At 36.9% G+C, this 27,561-nt stretch overlaps 2 protein-coding genes across 3 annotated transcripts; one reads left to right on the forward strand and one right to left on the reverse strand.

Annotated features, from left to right (window-relative positions):
* Nucleotides 1-590: 590 nt before the first annotated feature.
* Nucleotides 591-9,605, forward strand: MRPS9 (37S ribosomal protein S9, mitochondrial; the record flags this gene model as incomplete). The annotated part of the gene is made up of 10 exons (XM_051218737.1): nucleotides 591-759; nucleotides 797-963; nucleotides 1,001-1,031; nucleotides 1,066-1,145; nucleotides 1,179-1,270; nucleotides 4,162-4,237; nucleotides 4,282-4,407; nucleotides 4,444-4,630; nucleotides 8,754-8,973; nucleotides 9,593-9,605. 10 exons carry the CDS (start codon nucleotides 591-593, stop codon nucleotides 9,603-9,605), a joined length of 1,161 nt encoding a protein of 386 aa, XP_051071311.1.
* On the reverse strand, nucleotides 9,512-27,561 carry COPS3_1 (COP9 signalosome complex subunit 3). 2 transcript variants are annotated; one of them, XM_051218739.1, is made up of 13 exons: nucleotides 27,536-27,561; nucleotides 24,480-24,756; nucleotides 24,163-24,447; nucleotides 24,057-24,131; nucleotides 23,915-24,019; nucleotides 23,789-23,878; nucleotides 22,717-22,773; nucleotides 17,683-17,784; nucleotides 15,685-15,756; nucleotides 13,103-13,189; nucleotides 12,013-12,126; nucleotides 10,488-10,568; nucleotides 9,512-9,709 (listed from the first exon to the last, which is right to left on the reverse strand). In XM_051218739.1, the coding sequence occupies exons 3-13, from the start codon at nucleotides 24,262-24,264 to the stop codon at nucleotides 9,662-9,664; spliced, it is 933 nt and encodes a 310-aa protein (XP_051071312.1). In that variant the 5' UTR covers nucleotides 24,265-24,447; nucleotides 24,480-24,756; nucleotides 27,536-27,561; the 3' UTR covers nucleotides 9,512-9,661. The 2 variants fall into 2 exon arrangements, with proteins under 2 accessions (XP_051071312.1, XP_051071313.1); XM_051218738.1 differs by having other exon boundaries at nucleotides 9,553-9,709; nucleotides 24,480-24,719.

Raw genomic sequence — 27,561 nt, forward strand, 5'->3', positions numbered from 1 at the left:
ATTTGATACTGACAGCATTAGTTTTACTGGGCTAACCTAACTGGAAGCGCTTGGTCACGCATCTGCACCAGATCACGAGTGGGCACATCGTGCCACGCATCTCCTACAACCGTTTACCAGCTTCTATCAAACGCCTCTCAACATACCGACCGCCTTTCAAGTATAGCTTTGAATCTCTTCACTTCTGACTTCCGATTTACTTGGGTTGGCATACTTCGATTATGAAGGTGCTACTGGTGAAGGCGTAATCAAACTCTTAATACCTGTGGCATCTTTATACCCGAATGTTCAGTCATAATCTTCATCACGACGACAACATCGTAATTGGAAGTATTCGGGTTAATGTGCAACCACACTGTCCTAGAGTAAGCACACTTAATAGCACCAAAGATAGTATTAAACTTCTCGAATTATTAACAAATCCTCTAGTATCCGTGCGTCTAAACTAATAGAACATACATATTGTATGTAATGATCAACTTGAAACCGCACCCCAAGATCACGAAGCGAGGGCGAAGAAATTGATCAGTCTATAAATATTCGCCACAAAGATATTGTTTATTGAATTACTTTGTGTGAAACGTCGCGGTATGACCTCAGGCAGCGGGACGATGTTTGCGCTACATCGTCTTACTACATTATCTGCTTTCGGTAGATGTTTTCAAGCTTTTGACGGAGCCAGAAGTTTATCGTTAGGAATCCAAAACTCAAGCAAGATCAATTCTGTTAAGAGTTATCTGAAAAATATTGAGAAAAACGGTATGTTTTTAATGTAACTCACTACAGTGAATTTCAGAAATGATACTTAGTATCGAAAAGAAAGAATATGAAAATGGAAGAAAGTTCCTTGCTCAAATTATGGGTTATGACCCTGTCCATTTCACACCTGAGCAGGTCAATGAGGCTATTGAGTATCTGCTTCCGTCCTCGTTGTATGCTAAACGTGCACGTCCTGTCTTTAAAGTAAAGATACGTTTGTCTAATTTTAAAAAAATTGTAGGAACCACACCTAGTGTTTCCACCGCAAAAGCGTTAGTTATCAGTCTTTTAATGACACTCGTTTAGAATTGCAGTGTGATGTAAATGGCAGACCACTTAATAGTTACTTTTACACGACACACCAAAACTTCCACAAAATCATGAACGTAAGAATAAATCTCTGGTAACAATACCCTTAGGAAGCGATTTACAAACTGGAAGAAATAAAACTTCACTCCGATCAGTCTTATTTTAACAGGACGACTGTTAAACCCACATTGAAAGAAGTACAGTAGGTTTTAGATGCTTTTCTGATTATTGAGTCACAATATGTATACTTAGTGGAATAGTTTCACACCTATCTAGATTTTTCTCTGACTGTCTTCAGCATCATTGAATGTACTCTCACTCATTTTTATAATTTGATTTTCAGATATTAAGGTTTGAGACCATCTGAGCCCTTTATTTCTTCCAGTAATGTACTTTTTTGTAGTCGTTTGGGGTATGTCACCAACAGGTGTTAAAATAACTTGTATATAATTCTATGCAATGCATACGTACCATAATGAGCTTTTTATCCTTTCTAGTGCCTATTATTTGAGCCAACATGGCTTCCTACTTAAGTGATGAAGTTGATGTAACAGAATTTGATGCGACGTTACAGTGAAAATGAACTTAGGAATTCACGACGCTCAGTCGTAAAGTCTCTAATTACAACGCTTTGCTTTCGGTTTACAATTATAAACGTGGAGGAAAGTTTAAAGACGTACTACGCGTACGTTTTCACTAGTCAAGTCCAGTCGCTTGAACACAGCAAGTTCTTGGCTAAGTCAATCGTTTAATAATGTCAAATGGTTCTAGAAGAAGCTTTTGCTCAACGGGCTTCCGTATCTAGTGGCGGTGGATCACCGATGCCTCCAGGCATGAACCTAAGAATATTTAACGAAAAATAGAGAAATAATCGGTAAATTATAGTGAGATACTGTCCTTAGTCAGTCAGTCAGCTACAACGTAGGACCAGGCACATGTGCATCACTCCAGGTTGCCATACCGCATCAGCACACAAGATGGACACCGGATTCATAGCAGTGGTTAGGTCAAAGGTGGTAATATATAAGAGAAAGATTGCATATAGAGATATAGTACAAGAAGAAAAAACTGGTTCGTAGGAAGAAAGGCATGAAGCGATTTTAATCTCTTAGTTTAAGGGAAGACAGGGAGTGTATACACCGACGCCATTGTGATCGATTCTGAGCCATGTCACAAAGAGTCTCCAACCATTGGTTACGATAGTCACGCGGACCCCAACCAAGTAGTCTGCATCTCCCAACATGGCTCAGACTAGAGGTTAGTGACTTCAAGCACTGATGCCACGTTTTGGTTTGGCCGCCCCTAACTTTCTTCCAACCATCTCCAATACCGGATAGCATTGCACGTCGTGGTAATCGTTATTCAGGCATACGTAACACGTGGCCCAACCATCTCAGTCGATGAAGATTCATAACCTCATCAACTGATTTACCATCATTTCCTAATACCCTGTGTCTAACCAAACTATTACTTACCCAGTGATCCCAGCAGGCGCCAGCAATATTTCTGAGGCATCTGTGGTCAAATACTAGTAGCTTACGAGTGTCTTCTACTCTTAATGGCCATGTTTCGCTGCCGTAAAATAGAACGGAACGAACTGCTGTGCAATATACTCGTCCTTTTATTGATAGACGGATATCTCGCCTTTGCCATAGGTGACGTAAGTTGGCAAAAGCCAAACGAGCTTTTCGAATCCGTGCTGAGATTTCGTCAGACACCAACCCGTTAGGGCTGATCAGACTTCCAAGGTAAGTGAAGTTGTCAACGCGTTCGACTACTTCACTCCCTATCCTTAGTTCAGGTGTTGACGCAGACCAGTCCTGAAGCAACAACTTGCATTTAGAGGGAGAGAAGCACATTCCAAACATTCTGGCATTGTTGCTCAGTGCTACCAGAAGACTCTGCATTTTGTCAGCGTCTTCACCAAACAGGACTATGTCATCTGCGTATTCTAAGTCGATAAGTGGACCTCCTGGTAGGAGATCAGTACCCGAGAACTCAGTTGACGAGAAAGTTATTTCCATCAGTAGATCTATGATGAAGTTAAACAAAAACAGGGAAAGTGGACAGCCTTGACGGACACCACTTGAGGTTGCAAAAGTAGATGACAGTTCGCCATAAGCTCTGACTCGACTAGTAGTGTTCGAGTAAAGAGCCTTTACACTACACACTACGATTGTTGACCTGTGATAAGTATGACGGTGTTCTAACATTTGGCGGAGAGCGAAGATATGATCAATGCATCCTCGACCAGAACGAAAACCAGCCTGCTCTTCCCGAGTCAATCTTTCTCGGGTTCTGAACAATCTACGAAGTATGACGGAAGCCAATAGCTTGGACGCAATCGGAAGTAGACTTATCCCCCGATAGTTGTTACAGGAACGATGTGAACCCTTTTTAAAGATAGTGACAACTAACGCCTCATTCCATGACGTTGGTACACTCTCTAGCTCCCAAAACTTTGTAAACAACGTCGTCAGTTCCTTAGTCAGAAAGTCACCACCATCTTTAAAAAGAGCCGGAGGTAAGTCATTTGGGCCAGGTAATTTGTAGCGCTTCAAGAGGTGGAGTTCCTTGCGGACTTCCGCCTGATTTGGTGGATCAGTCGTCAGCGACCATGGAGGACAGAACAGTCTGATTGATGTTGCCGGAGGAGCAGGCCAGTTGGACTGCCCTTCGAAGAATTCTGCCCATCGTACAAGACGTCGACGGAGTAGTAATTCACCAGAGTCTTGAATAGGGTTCTCGGATAGACAACAAACGTCTATATTAAGACTTTCCAAAGACATAGCGAGCCCTATCAGTTGTCCGACCTGCATAAGTGTGCGGACTTTGAGAGCAGCCAGTTCGAATGGTGCACGTGGTTTCAGAAAAACTGCTTCAGTACTCGTATTTGGTGGAAGCATACAATTTTCAACCGGGCAGTGACTCGTCATCATTGGTTAGAAGCAGTCATTTGCAACTGATAAATATCTGAGTTGAAATCACCCAACGATCGCCGCTTTACAAACATCTTTTTACAATTTGATTGTACTTAAAATGTTTGACCTTAGTTACTTTGCTAATCAACTACCCACTTGCTTTCGCTTTCAGTTATGCGACGTCAAGCGACTTTATGTCGAAAATAAATCTCATGAAAATGATTAACGAAACCATATCGGATGCACAGGTATTGAGTATTTGTCCAGATATATTATGTTATAATTGTGACAGTATAAACAGTGGTTAGTTTTAATGAAGCGTTTATCAGAACACCCATTGTCGTATTTGGTGGAAGAATTTATTCAGCATTACAAAGCCCAAATATGCGGTCCTACTTCAGAAATTAAACTTCCCGAGGTTGGTTTAATTATGTCAGACAAATTGACTTTTTAGCCATTTATGGACTCAGTAACAAACAGAAAATGTGTCCAAGCATTCGGTCAAAAGAAAAACTCGCTTGCTGAAGTAACACTATACATACCTGGCACTGGTGACTTCACTGTAAACGGAGCACGACTTCTAGAAATATTTCCTGAGCTTGGAAATCGAGAACAAATAGTATTCCCTTTACAGCAAACAAGCAAGTTTTTAAATATTTTACTTTGGATTGCGTTTTTGAAGATCCAAGTGATATATAATAGAATTATTTAGGGAAAAATCCTGTTTCTCTAACTACTTGCAGCCTTGGTACAGCCAAGAGTGGAGAAATACCGCTCCTCTTTAAATGCTCTCATATGGCCGCGTGTATATAGTCTCTACTAGGGAATTCTCACTAACTGGCGTCTCGCAGCAGGGTGTCGCCTAATTAACTGAGAGGATGAACAGCCAGAGTCTGGTGCTTAAACCGGGCTAGTGGGTACGGAGTATTCAAATTAGGATGGTTAGGAATCCCTGATTCCAAAACAATAGTGCACTTAAGCTCCAGGATTCTGAGAGATCAAATGGCGTATGAACCTATTGTTGGTGACCAGCTACCACGTTACTGCATCTCATAACGTTATATTGTCTGGTGGATTAGACTTCTAGGTCAAGGATTTGGGGACAGGCTCCCTAAGAAAACCATGTGCTACAGTTTGAGCAAACGGACAGTATCATAACTCACACACAAATTAAATGGTAATCAAAACCGAAAAAAATATCGCATCAAATTATATTCACAATTATTTGGTAACAGTCGTTTCCACTCGACATTGTGTCGCTTTTCTGTTTTCTTTTGTTCCCATTTTGTGCAGTCAAATACAATGTAGGACCAGGCGCATATATGTATCGGTACAAGTTGCCACATCTCATTAGCACAACAAGATGAACACCAAATTCATAAAAGCAGATACTTCACTGGTAGTAGTGTATAAAAAAGATTGTGTCTAAGGATATAGCACAGGAAGAAAGAATTAGTCGGTAGAAAGTAAGGTATAAAGCAATTTTAATCTCACGGTTTGAGGGAAGACGAAGAGTGTATACGCCGACGCCATTGTGATCGATTCTGAGCCATGTCACCCAGAGTCTCCAACCATTGGTTACGACAGTCACGCGAACACCAACCAAGTAGTCTGCATCTACCAACACGGCTCAGACCAGTAGTGAATTCAAGCACGGATGCCACGTTTTGGTTTGGCCACCCCTAACTTTCTTCCAACCATTCCCATCACTGGCCAGCATTGCGCGTCGTGGTAAACGGTGTTCGGGCATACGTAACGCGTGGCCCAGCCATCTCAGTCAATGAAGATTTACAATCTCATCAACTTACGAGTTTAACTGGTTCGCTCTCTACGAGTCCCAGTGAAATGTTTGGTGACATTTGAGGTTAAGAAGCACAAATCTCTATCCTTCTATGTGAACTAATGTGATCAGAAGTCGAGCTAAAACCAAGTCAATTTATAATTCCCAACCACTTCTCTTCAAATCTTGGAAAGTAGACGATCAAGCAGTACAATCATTTGGATATATACTTATTACTCTCAGTTGACAATCGTCTAATGAGACTATTTCTATATGCTTTTATTTTGACGCCAATCCGAGCTCAAACACAAAGTAGTGTATAACTATTACCACAGAGCAAATACATTTATCACATAGCTTTTTAAAATTTATTCCAAAAACTACACAGTTTACGGTAAATAAAAAAAAAACAAGACAATAAAATAAAACAAATCTACTTCTAAATTTAATGGTGAAGTAGCAGTCGGCTTTAAGCAACTCAACACATGAGAATTATCAAAGGCAAAATTCCCTAATGGGCCAACGGAAGTGGACTGAAATTGTTAGGAACCCCTGAGTTTCATGCTACGGGTTTTCTTCACAAAGCTCAACTTAGGAGATATGACTGTCTGCAGAATACATCGAATCCATTGTTTGCTCTTCATTTATGATCAAGCTAATAATTTTAATTACTAACATTTATTATTATATTGTTCAATTTGAAGAAATGAACTGTGGTGGCGTGAAAGTAGTTGAGGATGATAGACCTAAATTACTGAGAACAATTACCGCTTAGTATAATGCACGTTTTGACCTTGTCACTTATTGGCCTATTTATTCTGACCTTTCAAATGAGCGATGTATATGCACATCTTAGCCTACTCATCACATGTCTGTAGCTTACTTCAATCTGGCTATAAATATTGATTTACGTTTGGTCAAATCGAGTTGACTCCCTTGCCTTCTCCGATTTGCTTTAGTTAAACGAGTAGCCCCTCCATCCTTCCGATATACATGCAACATGATATATGCATGTTTGTCTGTTTTCGTTTATGCAACTGGTTAGTACTGTGTGAAATGAAATCAGTTTCGCAGCAGAAATATACCTTTCAGGCTGTTTGATTAATTTTACTTATGATTTGATCACCTTTCAATCACAACCGAACAAAAATTGTCTTTTCGCGTTTGTAAGTTTCCGTCTTATTTTAGTACTGTTTTCTGTGCAGGCAATTATTTATTTCCATATGTTTCTTTTTGGGTTTTTCAAGTGAAAACAACTTGGGTTTGGTAAAACGTTTCCCCTAACCCATACTTATGGTTAATAGAGCAAAGGCTGTGTAATTTCAGGCACTGGTCACTCCAATTTTCTCTGCGACACAAATAAGTACCTCTGGAATGTCCCATCATCTGATTGAGGGATACTTTAACTAAGGAAATGGGATACATCTGTTTCATATTCCATTGTAAATTCAATATAAAGATGGACTTTATTGAAGGCTTCGAATATGTCATTTGGTGGATTTATATTGCTGCACAAGTGTCATTAACATATCTAACATAAAATGAAATCTCATTGATAACAGTTAACGATTTTGTCTTTTCCAAATCTGCCACGAATCATTCAGCAAGGGTCGTGATCCCAAAGGACTTCCCATAGCCTGCTTGTCGATATAATGTATTGTTGGGTTAAAACTGCACAGTTTGGGCTGTAATTATGGTGTGGATATACCTTATGAATATTGGCTAGTAGTGTAAGTTATCTACTCCAAAAGGATACTGGTAAACAATTAATGTACAACTTATGAGACCATAAGTTTATTTGATCTCGTACTTTTGCGAATTCAAGTTTCCAATAAACTTCATACAGCCAACTCTTCACAAACTGGTTTTAGTTTGTTAGCTAACCATTGTCCTAGTTTATGGCAGAGAAAACTAATGACCGAGATCAATTTCATCTTTAACTTCTTTCACACTACGAACAACTGGATTGTTATTGACACTCAATTTTTTCAAATTGAACAATATGTTAATAATTGGAAATAACTAACATTCTTAGCTTGGACATAACTGAACAGAAAGCAACGAATTCGTCGTATTTCGTAAATATTTTTGTTATAACGCTCGGTTTTACTTCACCTACACATATGGGACGTTAATTTACCTTAGACGAATATCTACACTAGATCCCCTTCCAGTGTCTATTCTACAGGACTTCAACACAACTCAGATCAAGAACACGTGCTTAGCCTGACTAGGACCTAAATATATTCCACACCAAAACGCGATACAATCCAACAACAATGAACACTCAATAATAAGGATAGGGGCATATATAACTTATCTAAGGCCTGTCAGACTATCTACATGCCTAATTTTTGGAGACAACCAATCATTATCATTCTCGTCCACACATCAATTTCCTTTACTACTTTGTTCAAATCCTGGGAGAGTTAAAGGATGCAAAGATTTACTCTGAAGTAAATAACTTCCCAGTCATATTGGGTTATATTTGTTGCACCTGATTGTTCGTAAAGGAAAAGAACCAATGGCAGCAACCTTTAGACTGCACATAAACATTCCTAATACAATAAGTATTTACGGTACAAGCCAGAAATGGATTTGTTGGTACAGTTTTCACTCAACCAACACAAATAATTTAATACATTCCCTATGATGGGAAACAGCCTGATAATATCTGCTCACACATACCACTAGGATTTTTATAACAATTGTCTAGAACATACATTACACGTACCTAAATTTAGTGTATGAAAAAAGAGGTGTTGCAAGGGAATACCAAAATCATTCCGCTTATTTTCTGGGAATCACATCGGCTGCGTCACATGATTAGCGAAATGTCAGTGTTAGACTCCTTATAATTGTCATCAGATCCTATGAATTCTAAAGCTGTGAGAGCTTATTAGATTTTGGAATGATTGCTACAATATATGTCGCACGAACTCTGAATGCAATTTTAGTATATAGAAACCTCTTCACTTTTTCAGATACTGTTGGTAAAGTAGACATAATTGCTACAGTAAGCGGGGACGGTTCGAGCAGTTTAGCGAATGCTCTTCGTTTGGCGATAGCCAGGTGTTTGGCCTCAATGCTTCCGATAGATCAGGGGAAAAATAGACTATTGGTAACTGGTTTATTGTCTCAGGATAACCGGTTTGCGGAACGTAAACAACCAGGCCAAAGAAAAGCACGCAAGAAGCCTATTTGGTGAGTAATTTTTGTATGAAAATTGGTCACAATAAGCGGTTTTACTTATTTCTGTGTTTATTGAAAGCAACAAGTACTGTATATATATTTCAAAGGTGATTACTTTTGCACTGTTCAAAAATCTAAAAAATGTATTCCATAGTATACGAACGCGTACTCCTTGAGTTAAGTGATGCTGTGGGTGGCTGGACGAATGTCAGTTAACAATAAAGCTTTTCAACAGATCTTTTAAACGAACGATATAAAGACCTGCAAATATCGATATTATCCTCTACGATACTGACTGTCGCTTTCTTGTGGAATGATTTGAAAATCCTTGCGTCATACCATTGATATTTAGCATTGTTGAAATTAAGTATACGCGTTTAAATCATCGGTACTGATAAAATAACCAGATCGAACAAGCTTCTCGACTAGTTTCTACTTACCTGTAAATTGATTTCGACCGTTAGTCCCAAACATAATAATTATGACTTGTCTAGAATTATTTCTAAACTCTACGTTTTCTTTGATGCACACATTTACAGAATATTCTGAGTTGTGTAAAGACACTACGAAAATATTACAATGAAATGGATATTCGAGCGTAGTGACTTTTTAATTTTATTTTCCATTTCAGGAAGGCACGCTAAATTCACAAGTACTGAATAAAAATGCAAGCAACATCACTCTTCATTTTTGTTCGAGTTCAATACTGGCCCGCAGATTTCGCTGCCTTGGTTTCCAGCTCGATCATCTAAAGAAGAAGGCAAACATGTAAAGCTACTTATATATATATATATATTCTTATATGAATGAATGGTTTGTCGAACCAATATTAAACAGTCAAACAGCTTTGATATCAAGTGAAAAACCGTGATATTAACTTCACAAAAGATGTCGACAAACGTTAACGCATATGTGGTTACATGCTTAAAAACCTAGTATCTAAGACTTACGTGTTCGTAAATCGTAAGCTACAGGAAAGTACAGAAAGGCAAGAGAATTTGCAGGATTTTATGGGTTTGCATTTTCTAACGCCTCAATCTGAAATACTAACTCTAGGAGTCTTATTTAGTTGTAATTTGAATGCTTAGTGCAAAAGAATACCACAGAAAATCGTTTTTTGTAGCCAGTTAGCTGAACTAAAGAATGATGTTTTGTAAACATATTTATAAAAGAGTCAGTTATTTAGAAAGATTTTTGTCCCAATGTCTAAATTTATGAGGTACCAAATTACTCATATGAATATATCCGTTCAAACGTATCAGAACCATCAGCTCAAGTAAAAATGTGACATAATTAATATTAGTTTACCCTTCAGCTACATGGATTGAGAATAAAGTTTGTATTAGAACCTATTTGTGGTAGACAGATTTATTAATCTCTAAATAACTAGCAATATATGGTTTGAAGTTTAATAATGTACGAATGAGTTGTGTACATTTGGTTAATATAACAATACATAGAACCATGTCCATTATAAGTAAAAATGATCTCTAATTTGTACTAAATAAAATGTAACGCTAACGTACTCGTTTAGCATAGTTTGGATTTGTCACTAGCCGGTCAGTTAACTGCATAAAATGCTTCTCCAAATTCACACATTCTGTTATCTAAAAAACGTACAAATATGAAAATATTTACAAAAATCAAGCAAATCCAAAAAAAGTAAATTATCTTGACGAATAATTCGTTTGTTTTCTAACAAATATAGATCGCATATTTAGAGATTTCAGTGTCTACTTGTCCATCTAATATTGCATTTTCACATGATAAAGCAGTCCATTCAGTTTATTTTTAATAAAAACTGAAGAATAAAGACTGAAAAACTGGAAATGCCACACCTGATTTTAATAAAAAATTCTGGTCTCTTGTTCATTCTTAGTTTTTTGTTGGTGTTAGTGTGGTTATTTTCGTCTTTATCCCTGCCCTGTGTTATGAAGTGTGCGGAGTAAATCTTGAGTAGTGTTATTCGCTAGCCTAGAAGGTATAAAAAGACTACTAAAGTGATAAATGCTCGGAGATTCATGGGCAGGTTTTGAAAAAGATAATGAAAGTAGGGCACTTGAAAATACATTCACAATGATGGCAAGCAGTAATGAGTTAAGACGAAAAACGAAAGTAATAGAAGAGGTAGTAGAAACACTAGAAACCTGTTCACATTCGTCCAGGAATGATTAAAAATCTAGATCACTGAGTCATGATCGAATCTCGAAACAGGCGATCATATCTTTACTTCATCTCCAGGTCTCGGAATGTAAATATACTAGCCACATCACCACTGTGGCGGTCTACTGGCATTAGGACGGTAATTTTTTGATGGTATTCTTAAAAACTTGGTCAAGTTAAAGCGTGGAATTTTTATATATACTGAGAAACTAAAGTAGCGTTTGTCAGGGCTATTCACTTTCCTAATGTATGCAGATAAGGCAATTTTATTTGATGAAGAGGGTGCCTAAAAACGTAGTCTTTTGAACCCCATTGTGTGAGTGAATAGATGTTTTTGATGAACGTGGCTTCCTTTATTTGCTGGACTATTGCGAACTGGTTTTTGGTCATAGTGGAAGTAACATTTTAGTCTCCCAACTGTTCCCTCTACCGTTGTAAACAAAAAAGACCTATATGTGGGTAGAATCCGATCATCGATATTCTCGAAGCGATACTAAGTTTAGCGCTGCGTAAAACGTAGAAATCTTAGGTTGTCTATTGAGGTTGAGGTCATTCAACATACATTTATTGCTTTGAAGTTCAGTGTTAGCTAGCATAGATTTGTCTAATTGGTGGGAATAACGTTCAAACATGCAGTTGCATCAGAAACCTATGACACTAGTGCTTATCACTAAATTCAGTCGAACTTTTGTTCCCCAAATACATTTTAGTATTAATATCGCTAACTTTGCTAATACTCCACATCTTTTGCATACCACTTGATTTTATCTAGTCCTTGGTTATATCTAGTAACACAAGATCTGAACAACTTGAAATTGACATTAGTTTAGGAGTTAAATCATGTCACATCAGTCAACTGAAAGTCGATCGTATCAAATAATAACTTGCTTTTTCCTGAAGAATTCGAAGCATTTTGATCGAGTCATACTGCTCGGGATCATCTAGGAAATGAACAGTCCCATTTTGTTGATCAATGTTAGCAAAAATTGCTTTTGAATTAATCTAATATGAGATGTATCAATAAAAATAGAGAATTTGTCATTATTTCAAAACATGTAAATATTGACGATATGTTCTAAATATTTTTTATGCACTAACAGTTTTATTTAAATGGAAAAACTGGTTGTTTAGTCATAAACTCACACATGAATGTACATGGGATCTTCACTTAGAGTGCCAGGCATTTTCGCCAAAAAAAGTATTGTTTGGATTTCACGCGTCGAGAACAACGAACCTCCTGAACATTGTGAGCACCACATAATCTGCTTTTGTCAAATGTACAATCTGACTACGCAAATTAAGTTCTAGTTCGTCAGAATAAAACTCTTGCTAGTCCACTTTGCGGAAAAAGCAAGTACAAATAGGAAAACGAAGCTATTTACGATGTGCTTTGTTATGGGAGTACAGTCGGAAACTCATGAAGATGCTGAAGTATATTTAGTGTTTAACAACAAATCATATTACAATTACTACAAATCACCTCGGTGAAAAGCAATCGTCAATGTGTCATTTAGGTGCCTTCAATTTAAATAAGCTATAGAACAAAATTCGCTCCAATGTGGTGTAACTTAGTATGAAAAGATATTTATTACGAAAGGTGCGTCTATTGCTAGTCGAAGTGCTTAGGCGTTCGTGATGTGACATAGTAATCTGAAATTTTATTCCATAAGATGTAGTGCAACTGGAAAATGAAATTTTATTCCAATAATCTGTATATCAATAGTACTTTCAGAAGTTAAAAATGGACTTTTTTCGGATAAGGTAAACTTTATCTCAATCTAAAACTGAAAAGCAATGAAGACCTGATCTTTAAAGAATGCTCGAACACAATTAGATTACGCATTAATAGTTTCACGTTACTTACATGTGCTTAGTTCTGAATTGAACAGTATTTTGTGGTCAAATTTTTAGACACATCTAGATAATAACAATTATTATTAATTTACTACTGCTGCAGTTATTCTGAAATTGTACTTACCATATCTAAGATCTGTTTCTCCGCTTCTTGGGTTCCCGAAAGTTTTATACGCATGGCAACATCGGTCAGGGATAGTGTCATAAAAGTCTACCAATTGAATGAATCGAAAAGGATGGTTTCTATTATTTTCAAGTAAAAAGGGACTATAAAAAAATTAAAGCCCCAAAAGATGAATGTTAGCGGGAGATAGATTAGGTCAATACGGCACGTCCCGTGCAAGATCGCGTTGGGGCACGCTGATTGGCTAACAAATAGCCGTGTTTATTTGGAACCTAATTAAGTTCCTGTTCGATCATGTTCTGGTTTACGGATTTGTTGAGTGAAGTAAAGAGTCCGAACAATACTAATTTAATGAGTAGGTGGGTCGTAATAGGAGAGATCATAACAAAGTTATGCTTTGAAATCAAAATAACATGAGAACTACAATTATAGGACGTAAGTGCTACACCGTTACGGTAAGAATATTAGTGGAAATCGCACAGTCTTGCTTTAAAAAAGCTGCAAATAAATCAAGAGCTTATTAAGAATACATCAATAAAATAACTTACATTCAGAAGATAATGATAACATTGAAAACCCAATCATTTAACGGAATGGATTAGTTTAATTAATACCGTGTGGTAAAACTTAAACAATCCTTACGTACGTTAAAATAACCACAAAAAATTTCTTATTTACGATTTACATGACATTTCGTTATCTAAATGGGATAAATGACAAAACGAACCTAAGACCTGACAGATTTATGCCCGTACTGTGAAATGATGAAGGATTAGTAATGATTGACTGTATTTTAGCAATCATATTCGTATTTTGATCACAGCCATAGTACGAAAACTAGAAGCAAACTGTACACATGCAACATTGCATTAGATGATTCGCACACTTTGTCACAGGAATAGGATTAATGCAACTGTTCATAAGCACAACTTTGTGTCATAGGGTTATGATGTTTTCGTAGCTGCTAATAAGTATGAAGGAGAAGTTGATTAAAAAAAGACTGCAATTACTTTTGCTCGAATGACCTCTTCATTGAGGTAACTGACATTTCATCCACAAAGTCTAATGTGGGAAACCAAAAGACCAAATTCACTCAATTATTTACTCTGAAGAATTGGCAGTAGTAGTAATTATCAGTAAAAAAGATTAAGTGTAAAAAGAAAACAGAGCTGTAATTTCACGAGACTTTTCAACACAGAAAGCATCGCAATCTGTAGACACAATTTTATGTTAAGCTGATGGGGATTTTATCTTTTATATTAACTAAAATATTTCGAATAGTGTTAGATGTGACATAAAAAGCCTCAGTGATTTGTGGGTTTGTTGGATTTCTGTTGTGCTCTGAAGGTATAATACAGTTACAATACCAACCTATGATATTGCATCTGATTTATTATTGATTAACAAAAGGAGATTTGTTCCCTGAAGTGGTTTACACCGAGTAATAAAAATTCAATTCCTACCAACTGGGACATCACAAATATATTTTACTATAAACATTCCACAGAATAAGGGTTTGTGGAAACCGTAGTAATTTAATGGTTGAATTCATGAGCGGGTTTAAGTTAGACCAAAATGGAGAACCCGGAAGCGCTGGACTCGAATCCAAGACTTTCAGACTCGCACGCGAACGCCTAACCTCTAGACCACTGGGTCGGCATCCGACGGTGTTAATGTCTGACTTCAACCAATCCACGGTATTGTGCGACCGTCCACTAGTGAGTAGCTGCCGCACAACAGACTCGGTTGAAATCCACTGGTCCCAGTTTCTCACTCGGACTCCAGGAAATATATATTGATATCAATCAAAATTAGCACATGATGATTGTTCTCAGAATCGTGGTTTGTCAGCACAAGGGTCTAGAGGTTAAGCGTTCGCGCACGAGACCGGAGTTCCGAGTACGAGATCATGGATGCGCGCTGCTGAGGAGTCCCATACTTGTGCGAAACGGTCATCCAGTGCTTCCCACTTTGGTCTAGCTTAAATCTACTCATGAATTCAACCATTAACTTCCACAGAATGCTCAATACGTTTGGAATTATTAAGTTTAACCTTGGTAATAATACAGGTCCTTCGGTTACATTAATGAGTGTGATTTTAAAATAGAAGTACAATCAACGCACAAAAAATTCAAGCAACAAAGTAGTTATAGTAGTGTAGTATTAAGATAAAACAGAACTAATCAATGATGAAAATAAAGAGCTCGTAAGATCGCTAAACAACTATTGAACGCGGGGTGGGTAAGATCAGGTTTGAAGTTGGTGCCAGTAGTTAGGTTTATACCAACTGAGTAGTGATCACCTTCATCTGTGGATAATATTGTGTTCAAAATGCAAACAATAATATTTCACTAAGTACACCAAACAATAATGAGGGAGCGTTCTTGTTATATTACATAGTTCCACGAAGTATCTTTGGAATTTTTTGCAGTTCAGAGGGGTTTATCATACATGAAATATTTATATTTCCCGAAATGATATTAAAATGTAAAACAAAATGCAAGACCATGAATATGCTTCGTGTGTAAAACACCAAATACATTTAGTTGGTGTGACCGAATGTGTGCACAAATTTAACCTACTTTTGTTAAGCTCTGGATACGAAATTTTCCATGGCACTTTATCACTTGTTTTACAAGTCCGAAGTTGAAATCCTATTGTAAAACGGAAACAATGTTAGCTTAAAAAGAGGTATATAAAACAACTACTACAATCTAGGTGTTTCCAATAAAAAAAACTAAAAAACCAAAAATAACAAGTAGAAAATTTAAGAAGATTCTTGACACAATGTGTTAAAGATAGAGAAGTCGAACACAGAATACAAGCCCACTTAAATTTCTGAACTACTAGAATAAGTAGTAGTGTTTTTTTAGTCTAATGTACGAACAAATAATTTCCAGATTTGTCCAATACGTACTTCAATAATCGCGAACCGCCCAGCACTCGAGTAAGGAATAAGACTAAGCACGCAAGTGAATATGTTCTTTTGAAGTCAGAATAACGCGCATAGTAATTTTCAAGATAATCATCATCATATACAAACATCTCAACGAGCTACTTATATTTTGTACATGCATTAACTAATTCATACGACTTTACATAAAAAGATAACAACCTATCATTGTGCAAGAAACTGTAACATTTAGGCGAAGCCATCCCAGTAACAACACAAACTAAAAAGAATGGGAGCTCATCAGAAGGCTACTTCTAAAATAATAAGTTCAACACTGCAAATCTCTCACAGGAAAATCCGATTACACTGAATTTTTCTCATGCACGAATATATATCACAATTTTGATGGGACTGGGTTAAAAGAATCTTGATTACATTAATTAAATGACGATTATTTGGTATTAAAACATGATTTTACGATTTTCCATTAGAATCGTTCCAGTAACAGAAACTGGGACAGTTGCTCAGTGGTTGGGAGTTTGAGTTAGAGCTATTAAGTAGCAGTTTCGAACCTACTTTGATTTGGGTCCACTGTTAGTATCAATGGCGTTTGAAGTTTCAATGTAATTCACAGCCAATTACAGAGATCTGTAATAAGTATATGAGCCAATAAATAATACAAAGTGCTGTGATTTGAATTCGCTTGATAATCAGGTGGTGTTGACCTAAATGTGTTTCAGAATTTGAAGTAATTTAATCTCATTGTAAATCGTATTCCAAAACATTCAAATAAATATGACGATATTTATGTAACAAATATCCACGTGCATTTTAACTGTACTTTATTCGCATTTGCTGCTAGTATACCCAGTGATTCTCTTTTTAACGTATGCAGTTATTTCCATTCATCCGATTGGAGCGTTCTTACGTTAATTTATCAAAAAGCCTTGATCGGCTTTCCCCCTAAATCTAATTTTCTTAAAATATTTGGGAATATATCAGATTTGTAAACAAGCCCCTCTCTCATGCTCTAATGAATGCATAATTCGTGTTTCGCTCGAAGTATTTTGGAAAATTAAAAAGTATATCTTGTAAAAAAATTTATATGTGGGAACTATTTAAAAAGTTTGCATGTTTGAAACGGATTGATGACGACACTCACCTAGACATCTATGCCTTAATCAGGTCAAGGATCTGATGTTATGTTTCCTATTTCTTCAAGCTCCAGGAGGGTTTCGTCACAAGGTTCCCTGAAGATGTTTTAAAATGCTTAATGTATCACGTTTCTGACCCAGACAATATTCATAAACTTGTTTTTAAGAAATCCGCCATAGCCTATTCTCAGTATAAATTAGTTCTAATAAACTACAAACATACTACCTCATCAAACTGAGAATTATATTCATCAAGCAAAATTAATAATATGGTTGGGGAATAAGTGCACGATTCAACAACAAGATAAGACAGACTTGGGAAAAAACATGAAACACAAATTTTACGTAAATTAGTGGACATTAAATATCAATTACGAAAATTCTGTTGATTCAGATGAATAACTCTTGCGATTAACTTGAAGAGGTAGAAAGTTCTATCTCTCCTAGTTTCTTGTGTGTACTTCGTTCTTTGCTAAACGTTTACGCTATTTATACATGAAAGACTGGCAGTTTACGTGTGTATGAAAACTTACAGCTGTGAATAATTCTCGATGAAGATCGACAAAATTAGTTAAGTCCTCAGGATTGTTAGATCGAAATGCTGTTGCTAGTTCTAAATATGGTTGACAGTAGCACTGAAATAGGCAGAAATTTTTTAAAAAATGATGACGCAGCAATTGTTTTTGCAGATTAGACAAGGATGAATTTATGTACAAGAGCAAAACTTACGACTAAAAACAAAAATCACTAATGAATCATATTCTAATTCGTATGTCAACACTATATGGATTATTAAACAGTTTATAATAACCAAAACCGTTAACGATATTCATGAGGTTTCTTTAGACATACCCATCATCATTTCTATGAAACTTACGACCAACTTAGGGGTATTTTTGGACAACTTAGCCACATGATATATTATTTCGAACTAATTTCTCTCTTCTTTGTTATTAGTTTGAAACTTATATCATCATCACTGAATTTCCAAAGCCCTACAGTAATATGAGCATGACAATGACACTTAAAATTCAAACACAATTTGTTGTTGAAATCCCACCAAATTTAGTGATTAGTTAGGGAAATAAATACTGGAAAATTTGTTAGATTTCTCTTTAAACGCAGTGAAATTGAAGGCCTCAAACAATCACCAAATAAAATTTCTCCAAGTTTGATGATAAGTGGGATAAATCAACTTCTAGAATTCCCAGTGAGAAATAGCACTTTTAAGGCAAACATTTCGACTAGAAAACCTGGTCAAAAAAAATAAGACCCAACACAACAAATAAATGATCCCTAAGAGAACTAGACAACAGGGCTGAAGTGAAAGCTGAAAATTCTGCGACAGCGTAACATCGTCTGAATGAAATAGACATAAGATAGATAGAGATGTACACAGTAATGTAGGATACTAGATTACCACTCATAGAAATATACAAGGATTTCAAAGAAAAAAACAGGACTGAATTGGGTGTATCTTCATGATATTGTGTCTGGATCAATGTAAATTGTGGAAAATCAAACCACAACATGAACATTGTTCACCTGGAAACCGTACATAACTAAAATTTCATGGTGATTCAGTCGATCATGATCAACAGAATTTAGCACAAACGTGCGTTAGCGCAAGCTGGTGTACTGTATTATCCCAATAAAATGAATTAATCAACAAAACTGCAAAAATGTCGAAATAATAGAAGTGCCACAAACAACGAGGTCTAGATACAGGAAAGAACGATCCAAAAGAAGTTACAGATTCTAATTAAAAAAGCATGAAATAGTGCAAAAGCTTGAGTTACGCAAAGGTGACGAGTAAAGGCATCTCTGCCACTGTGAACGGTTTTGAGCAACGACATCCAACGTCTCCAAACCCTGATCACTGTTATCACGTGGACCCTAACCAGATTGGCCTGGACCTACTAATATGGCTGAGCATAACAGTCAATAACTTGATGGATTGATGCCATTTCTAGGTTTAGCCACCCACAGTTTCCTTCTCATTTACTGCTACTCCAGCTACTATTGTACATTAAATTAGGCGGTGGTTGAGAATATGTAATACACGCCCCAACCACCTTAGAAGATGAGGATTTACAATATTACCAGCCCATTCGCCATCTTTCTCAAGCAACCTGAGTTTAACCTCACAATTACGCATTCGACGGTCTCGACATACGCGAGCAATGCCTCGAAGACGTCTACTATCAAATACTAGTAACCTACGAATTTTCCATACTTTTAAAAATTAGGTTTCAAAGCTGTGACAAACCAAGTTGCTGCCCAGTATACTCGTACTATAGGCGGCAGTCAAATGCTGCCTTCAGATTGAGGCAATATTACAACTGGGGGTCGGTGTGTGTGCTTCAAAACGAAAAACACCAGTCTGATAAGATTACCTTTAGCTTCCAAACTGTAGCTTGGACCTCAGTCAAGTGAAATAATTAAACTAGACAGACGTACTTACATACACTAGGAAATAATCTGTACGATGTGCTGGCTCTCCCTAGTTACAAGCTATTTATGATTCTGTTAGCCTCGATAAGATTTGAGTCACTAATGTTGATTTTCCACTTAAGTTGTTTGGAAATAAACAGTAAATAGACAGTTTTCGAAGGTCAAATGAGATCCTCCTTTAGGTTAAGCAGGTTTTTTGTCTAAGTAAAATCGATCAAACCTCCCTATTCTCCCTCCACCATAGCTGCTGACTTGACGTGGTTGTTTACCCATCATGATATTTGCGTTCGTACAGGGTATTCCTCCTTCTCAAGATTCTTCAAAAGAATGCATAGCCTATGTTCAGTGTTCAGTCAAGATCAAAATAGTGGTTGGGTCTACTTCGTATTTACAAATACAGCGTTGCTTAAGTACTTGTTTTATTGTTTGATTTTAGAATACGGAGTACGATAGTTGAGGACGTTGAATATCCTACTCATTTTGTCACTTTTGATCAATTGAGAATTGCTGAACTTCAAAACATACATGCAACCAGTAAGTGCAGGCAAACACGAGCCGGCGATAGACTATTTTTGGAATTTAGACATATGATCTAGAAGTAGAGATAAACCTCTATCAAGTCTCTTGAAAAACGGCTGATAACGATATGGTTTGCTTGTGTCCATCGTTATCTTGATGTTGGAGATCATCAGCTTACAGTTGGTTTTCGTTATAAATAAATCGTTGTCCGAGAATAACTGAAGCAACTAGTCAACTTGATTTGCTCGCTGGACTGAAAAATCAAAGGACCTATCTAAGTATTCTTTATGTCCATTTAGATTATCTACTCAGGCATTAAAATAACCAGTCAAGATTATAATACCTAAGGAGTTGGTTTTTTAAGGTGAGAAATATTTAGAAAGAACTTTAGCACCAGGTAAAATGCAGTCGGCGATGGCATAGACAGAAATGATGAAGATGTGTTTTATGAATTCAAAAGCTTGTAGCAGATGCGAAATAATTCGAATTCGGAAAAGAGTTTATGGTACAAATAGAAACATATTAAGAAATAAGAGTTAGTCGTGAACAAGATTAGCTCAAGTGTCGTCGGAGGTATATGAGCAGTTGTCAGTTTCAGGTTTCTCAGGCTACTGAAAGATATTTATTCACGAAATGCCTGGAAAGAAAACTGGGTCAATAGTGGTCTGTCTTGAGAACTTAGAGGGTGACCGTAGAGTCTAAGCGAGAGTTTTTTGAGGCCAGTCACATGCAGCTTTTGGAGTTTCTGATCCGACATCTTCGTCCCTTCAAGCTTTGCCCCTGGTGACGGATATATGTGGGATGATATGAGGTTTGTTTGTTTGAAGGTGAGTTTTTTTATAATCCTTTTCTTTTGTTGTTGAAGGGCAGTGTTGATGGAGCTGCTGATTATCAAAGAAGAAAATCTCGCAATCATCAAACCCCAGTACTATCAACAATAAAACTTCGCCTTCGGATAATAGGTTTGTTGCTTTTAGTCTTACCACTTCCCATCGACATTTTTTGGCATGGCAGTATCTAAAAGACCAATTTTTCTAACTACTACTATAGCTTAATTGGGCCATCACGATAGCCAACCAGTATATAATTGGAGTCTCAGAAGACACAGAAACTAGAATATTTTCCCATCGATCTTATCAAACGATGTTTAGAAGCAATTTGGTTTATCTGCTTCTGTCGTTGGATTAATCTCTCTAATCGCCCATTCAACGTTTGTCCTTACTTTGGAAGTTAGCAATGACTATGAATGAGTGGTTATATGAAAGAAAACGTATAAATACAGTCGACATCAGTTACGTGAGATTCCAAAGATACCCATGCACCTGTGTTTTCGTTTATCAAGATCTCTTTGGTTGTGATTCGATACCACCCGCTGATATGACAGCATCTATTAGAATAAGACTGAATGCTTTCAGGAATAATCATCCCTGACTTTATTGAAACTTTTGAGTAGTCGGAGAACTGTAGATATAAACAATGGGACCACGGTGAATCACTGAATTTTCAAAAACATACCTAATATTTTGTAATTTCTTGACCTGTACAGGTTTGTATCATGAACTTGTTCTACAATACGCTCCCATAAAAGTTGTGGTCAATCGATGAACCATGTTAACAAAGAAGTGAACTCGAGAATCTGACTAAAGATTTATAAGTTATTTACCATCGAAGTGACGATTTACTCTTATCGGATATATTCATTTACATTGTATCAAAAATAAACCTGTTAGGAAATTCGTTGACCCCGATCGAACAGATGTTACGGTTCTGTAAGGTAATGAGACTGATGAAATGTTGTCTTCAGAACAACCTAGGTGAGAATTTAATATTGTTCTTATATGTTATCCACCTGTCAGGTGTAGAGTGGATACCTGAGAGTGATTCAAATTAATGTAGTCCTGTGATTTTATCGACAGAAAGATTTTAGAGGAACGTACTTCTTTTAATAGTTTTCCTAAACGAATTTACCATGTTACTGAAACCTGTACTCGAAATTAGGACCGTGTATTACTATGTATGACGAATTTCGATGCTCAGTTTGCGCTTATTTATCTACTCAACCACACCAGTCTAGTATTTGTTAATCAGTAGTTATTTAAATGTTAAAATATTGAAGTGCAGTTGCTTCTGAAAACTATGACTGAAAACATAGAATGCACTTTGCACCTGTTAAATAAAAAGAAAAACCTTAGGACTGTTATGAAAACGGAATAATTTTTATGGTAATTAAACACAATTACCATATTAATACGCTGAGGAGATGTATAAACATGGCTGTGGGGAATCACACGATAGATATGAAAAGCTTGGTATATATCAGTGGGTACCGGTTGAAGACATTACTTAATTCCCGTAAAGAAACAAGCAAACAGAGCAAAAGTGAGCATCTTAACTGTTTAATGGTGAGAATCTGCCGTTATTAGTGAATATCATAAATTCCACTCCAATAGTGTTCTCATACAATGGAATCACCAAAATATGCAGATCTTCAGGCAAAGAAATCATCGCAGACATATTGCTTTAAAAAATCGTTAAGCTTATATTCATACTGATGGCTAATAATAAAATTAGAAGATTAAAACCAACACACTCACTTTCCAAGGCCTTGGAGACATGAAATATGCAACCGGAGTTTCAAGAACTGTACTGAACTAGAAGCATTGAAAGTATTGGAAATATGAGGAAGCTTACTAAAAGTTAACGGCAATAAGATGTAGCAAACTATAAGTACAATTTGGTTCAAATAGCTTAGAAACTTAGCGAAAACTGAAGTCAACCACATGACAGAAAACAAGACCTAAAGATTCGTTATTGAACGGTTCCATGAAAAACTGATCGCCTATTATCAACAAATTACACCAAAAGTGTAATCACCAATAACTAAGGACCATTATTCATAGCTGTGATCGCTGTAAGATATATAGTTTGCACTCTTCATGCTTAAGACTAATCGTAATGTTCTTTGACATCACTCATGTTTCATAATATAATATCAACATTAGTATGTTGGCCTGTTTATAAGAAACAAGTCTTTTTATTCCGCTTTAGGTCTTACTTTGTATGATAATGTTAGTGATAATAGCCAGATGGTCACTTAGAAGTAGGGATAATATAATCGATAGTCCCTGTGTTCGAACTCATCTCCACCAACTTTAATTTGGGGAGCCGGTTAGTATCATTAGTAAACTCATAGTGTCCCTGAAGGCTAGGTAAACAAAAGTTCGGACGATATACTAGTCAGACTTTAAATCTGGTCAATATATTTTTATTCATGCTACTGACACGGTTTAGTAAATAGTGAGACAATCGGGTTTAAGACGACCTTTTTGATACAGAACCAATAAGTATCAAACTAACAATATGCTACTTGAAAATTTCATAAGTAAAACTCTCCTATTTGTTGGTAAAATGCCCTCTACGGGAAATTTCCGGTAAAAAAAACTGGTCTCGATTTAGCAGACCAGTATTCATAAATACTGTGCCATTTGTTTGTTGGTATCCGGAAAGATTTTTAAGTATTCGTAACACTAATAATCAAGAAGAATAGCTACTGGCACAAACTATTGTATTCGTCAGGTGAATTGTGGGCTATGTGCTATTAAGTTAGCTGGAATGTATACAATAAGCACCTTTATGTGATTAAAAGTACAAAATAGAGTAACTCACTTTCCCATGTAATATCAAGGAGATTAATATTATCTTTTTTGCAGCTTCAATCAGAATACAGCTTGATGATACGGCAGGGATAATTAAACACTAAAATTATATGCTTTAAATGAACAGCAAATTTACCAATTCAAAGAAGTGTAGGCCTCTTTCCCAATTTTTTACTGCGCCATAAATCATCCCTCCATAGTAAAAGTATAGGAGATAATCTTTAGCTTCAAGGGCTGTACTCTACGTAAACTGGTTACCACAAACGTGTAAAACATACGCTTTTATCAATTTCTAAAATGTCGATATCGAGAATTGGAAGAGTGGGACTAAACATTTTAGCAGCTAATCCAAGCTGCACACCATGTACATACATAAGCATTTACCTGGCATAGATCACAGTGCAGTGGAGTAAGATATCCCGGACATTTCTGAAGTTTGTGAATAGCAGTGAGCATACAACTAATTCCCTTGTGTGGAATTCCCATATTAATCAGGCAGTTCGTAAATTCATGTGAAATTACACGGACTACATATTAGTTACAAACAGATACCTACCATAAGATGGAATTTTTTGCAAAGACTCCGCGTTACAGAGATTGAAGAGGTTTTGAGTTTGGATTACTAGCCACTCTTTATCAACAACTGACTGTGAAATATATTTGGCATGTCTGCTGTAAGTATGAAATAGCTGACAACTAACATTACAGCTGCATGTAAAATCCCGAATTTAACAATATCGAAGTCATCCAAAATAAAGTCTAATGAGTGAACATTACGAATCAGAAAGTCTTGAGACTTTTCTACAAGTTCACATAATGCATTTGCAGATCCTACAACATAAAATTCTTAATAAAGCTCACCTGCAGTTTTGTTGACTGCGGAAGAAAAGTTGCTTAATGATCCCGACACCATTAGAAAGATATCGTGAAAAAAATGACGTCTATAGAATATAGAGGTAAACGGCTTTTGAGATGGGGCTGTAGGTAGAAATGACATTGTATTGAATAAGTGATACATTTAATGTAAAATCAAATATTTTATGTTGGGTAAATCTGTAATAACAACACAATACAATTTCATACTGTGTGCTTCAAATTCGAGTTCCTGTTTGTATGTCGTCGAATTTTTAAACCCACTGGGATTAGTTGTATTTCGTTAAATTTAAATTCTCAAATATTGATCAGGAATTTTAAGAATGATAAAAATCAAATGAGCAAGCAAAAATATAACTGTGGTTTCATAACTACCAGCTTGAACAAACTATCCAATACAGTCATTAATATACAGTTACTCATAGGTGAATTATAACGTGAGATGTGTTCGCGTCGGTTCATCAGCACAGAGAGATGAGATAATCAAGATGTATACCACAGAAGTATATGCATCAGACGTGGGGAGTCAGCTCTCCCTCTTGAAATGCTCTCAAGTGGCCACGTGCGTACAACCACTGCCAAGGAATTCCTACTAACGACCTCCCCGCGGCATTACTGTTGTTTACGAAATTGAGAGGACGAAAAGTGAATGTTCAAAGCTTTAACCGGGTTGGTGGATATGGAGGATCCATCTAAGGGAGTTGGAAAACCCTGATTCCGCACACGGGCCCCAGGGTCCTAAAGAAACAAATGGCGTATGAACCAGTTGTTGATCACTGGCTATCATAGGATTTCAGTCGGTCAATCAGCAACAACGTAGAACTTCGTACATTCGCACATCAGTGCGAGTTGCCATACCACATTAGCACAGAGATGCAGTTGTCGATTCAAATCCCATTGTGGTATAGGTAGTACGAGTATAAGTAGTAATCGGAAAGATTAGGGTTTGGAGATGTTATTCAAAGAGTATAATCTAGTGAAATAAATTTGGGAAGAGAAAAGAAAGAGACAAAGAGGAATCAGGAGATTAGGATTTGGGAGAACACAAAGAGTGGATGCACCTGCGCCATTGCAAACGATTTTGAGCCATGTCATTCAAGGTCTTTAAACATCCGTTGCTATCGTCTCGAGGATCCCAACCAGGTAGTCTACACCTACCAACATGGCATACGTAACACGTGTCCCAGCCATCTCAACTGATGAAGTTTCACTACTTCATCAATTGATTTGCCATCCTTACCTGGTACCCTTTTCCTAACAACTGTGTTACTTACTCGATGGTCCCATGATATACGAGTAATGTTTCGAAGACACCTATGATCAAATACTAGTAACCTACGAATATCCTCTACTCTTACCGACCATGTTTCACTGCCATAAAGTAGGACGGAACGAACTGCTGCGCAGTAAACACGTCCTTTGGTTGATAGACGGATATCTCGCCTACGCCATAAATGACGCAAGTTGGCAGAAGCTAGTCGAGCCCTCTGTATACGTGCTGAGATCTAGTCACACACCAGACCACAAGGGCTGATCATATTCCCAAGTGAAACAGTCGACACGCTCAACTACTCCACTCCCTGTCAATAGTTCGGGTGTCGATGCAACCCAAACCTGAAGCAACATTTTACATTTCCAGGGGGAGAATCGCATGCCGAAAATGCTTGCATTGTTGCTTAGAGTGGTCAGAAGACTCGGCATTTTGTCAGCGTCCTCACCAAATAGAACTATGTCATCGGCGTATTCTCAGTCAACAAGTTAATCTCCCGGTTTAGTTCAACCCCTGGAAATTTAGATGAGGAAAGTGTTATCTCCAAAAGCACGTCAACGAAAAAGTTAAACAAGAATAGAGTGGACCAGCAAGTCCCCATCATCCACCTAAAAGACTCTCTCCTGTGATTGGATGCCCGATCTGAATATTCAAGTGTCTGGCTAGTACTACAATATCTGTCGAACGCATAAGTGTTTTCAACAAGACTGGGTCAGTATTCGTAGTCGGTAGAATCATTCAACTCTCGACCTACCAGTGACTTGAGATCGTTTAGACAGAACAGGGTGTTCGCCATTGGCGAGCTGCTGTATAGGTCGAAAAATAAGAATACACAAAGTAAGAATAGACGAGAGAAGATAAGCGAAGTAGTATATAAAAGAATAAAAATGTTACCGAATGAATGCGAATTATCTGAATTTTAATTAAAGCAAGAATAGTATTTACAATGTTAATTGTCATTTCGTGTATGGGCTGTGATATTGCCCGAGGACCCAGACCTAAGCAGGTGGTTTTCTTAGGGGGGGCCACACCCGCAGCCTTCTGTCTAAAGGAATAATCCACAAGACAGTGGAGCAACTTTAGACTCACCATACCACGTAAAGTAACTGACCTTACTATGTATATATCAGGGTAAGTAAATAAAACCATAAAAACAGTCCTTAAAGAGCACGAACCAACAAGTGTATTTAGGTATATGGAGTAGAAGAGGAGATCTCATCGATGTCCGAATATTTGTATTTATCATCACCCTCGATTATGACCTAAAACACACTAAACGAATAAATAATCATGAAGTTGTCATGGCGTGAAGTTTAGTGTAACCAATATCACAGTACAAATCACTTATTCATGCAGATAAGTGCCAAGCACCTATAACCGTAAAGCCTTAAAAGCCAATCAACGTACAAAGAATTCCTTTGTGATAGGTTCGGTATTTGAAATACACTTAGGAAACAAAACTAATACATTTTCAAGTCATTGAATGAATCGAGAATTTAGTCATACAGAGGTGCTTCGACACTTTAACCCAAAAACGGAAGAGTTCATAATCAAATTAAACCTTAAAAAATTAAAATATGCCAACCAGAAAATATCTCAAGTTAGACCACATACTTTGTACAGCAAACGACCCTGAAGGT

This window comes from Schistosoma haematobium, chromosome ZW, assembly GCF_000699445.3.
Source record: "Schistosoma haematobium chromosome ZW, whole genome shotgun sequence".
In the NCBI taxonomy this organism is placed as follows: domain Eukaryota; kingdom Metazoa; phylum Platyhelminthes; class Trematoda; order Strigeidida; family Schistosomatidae; genus Schistosoma; species Schistosoma haematobium.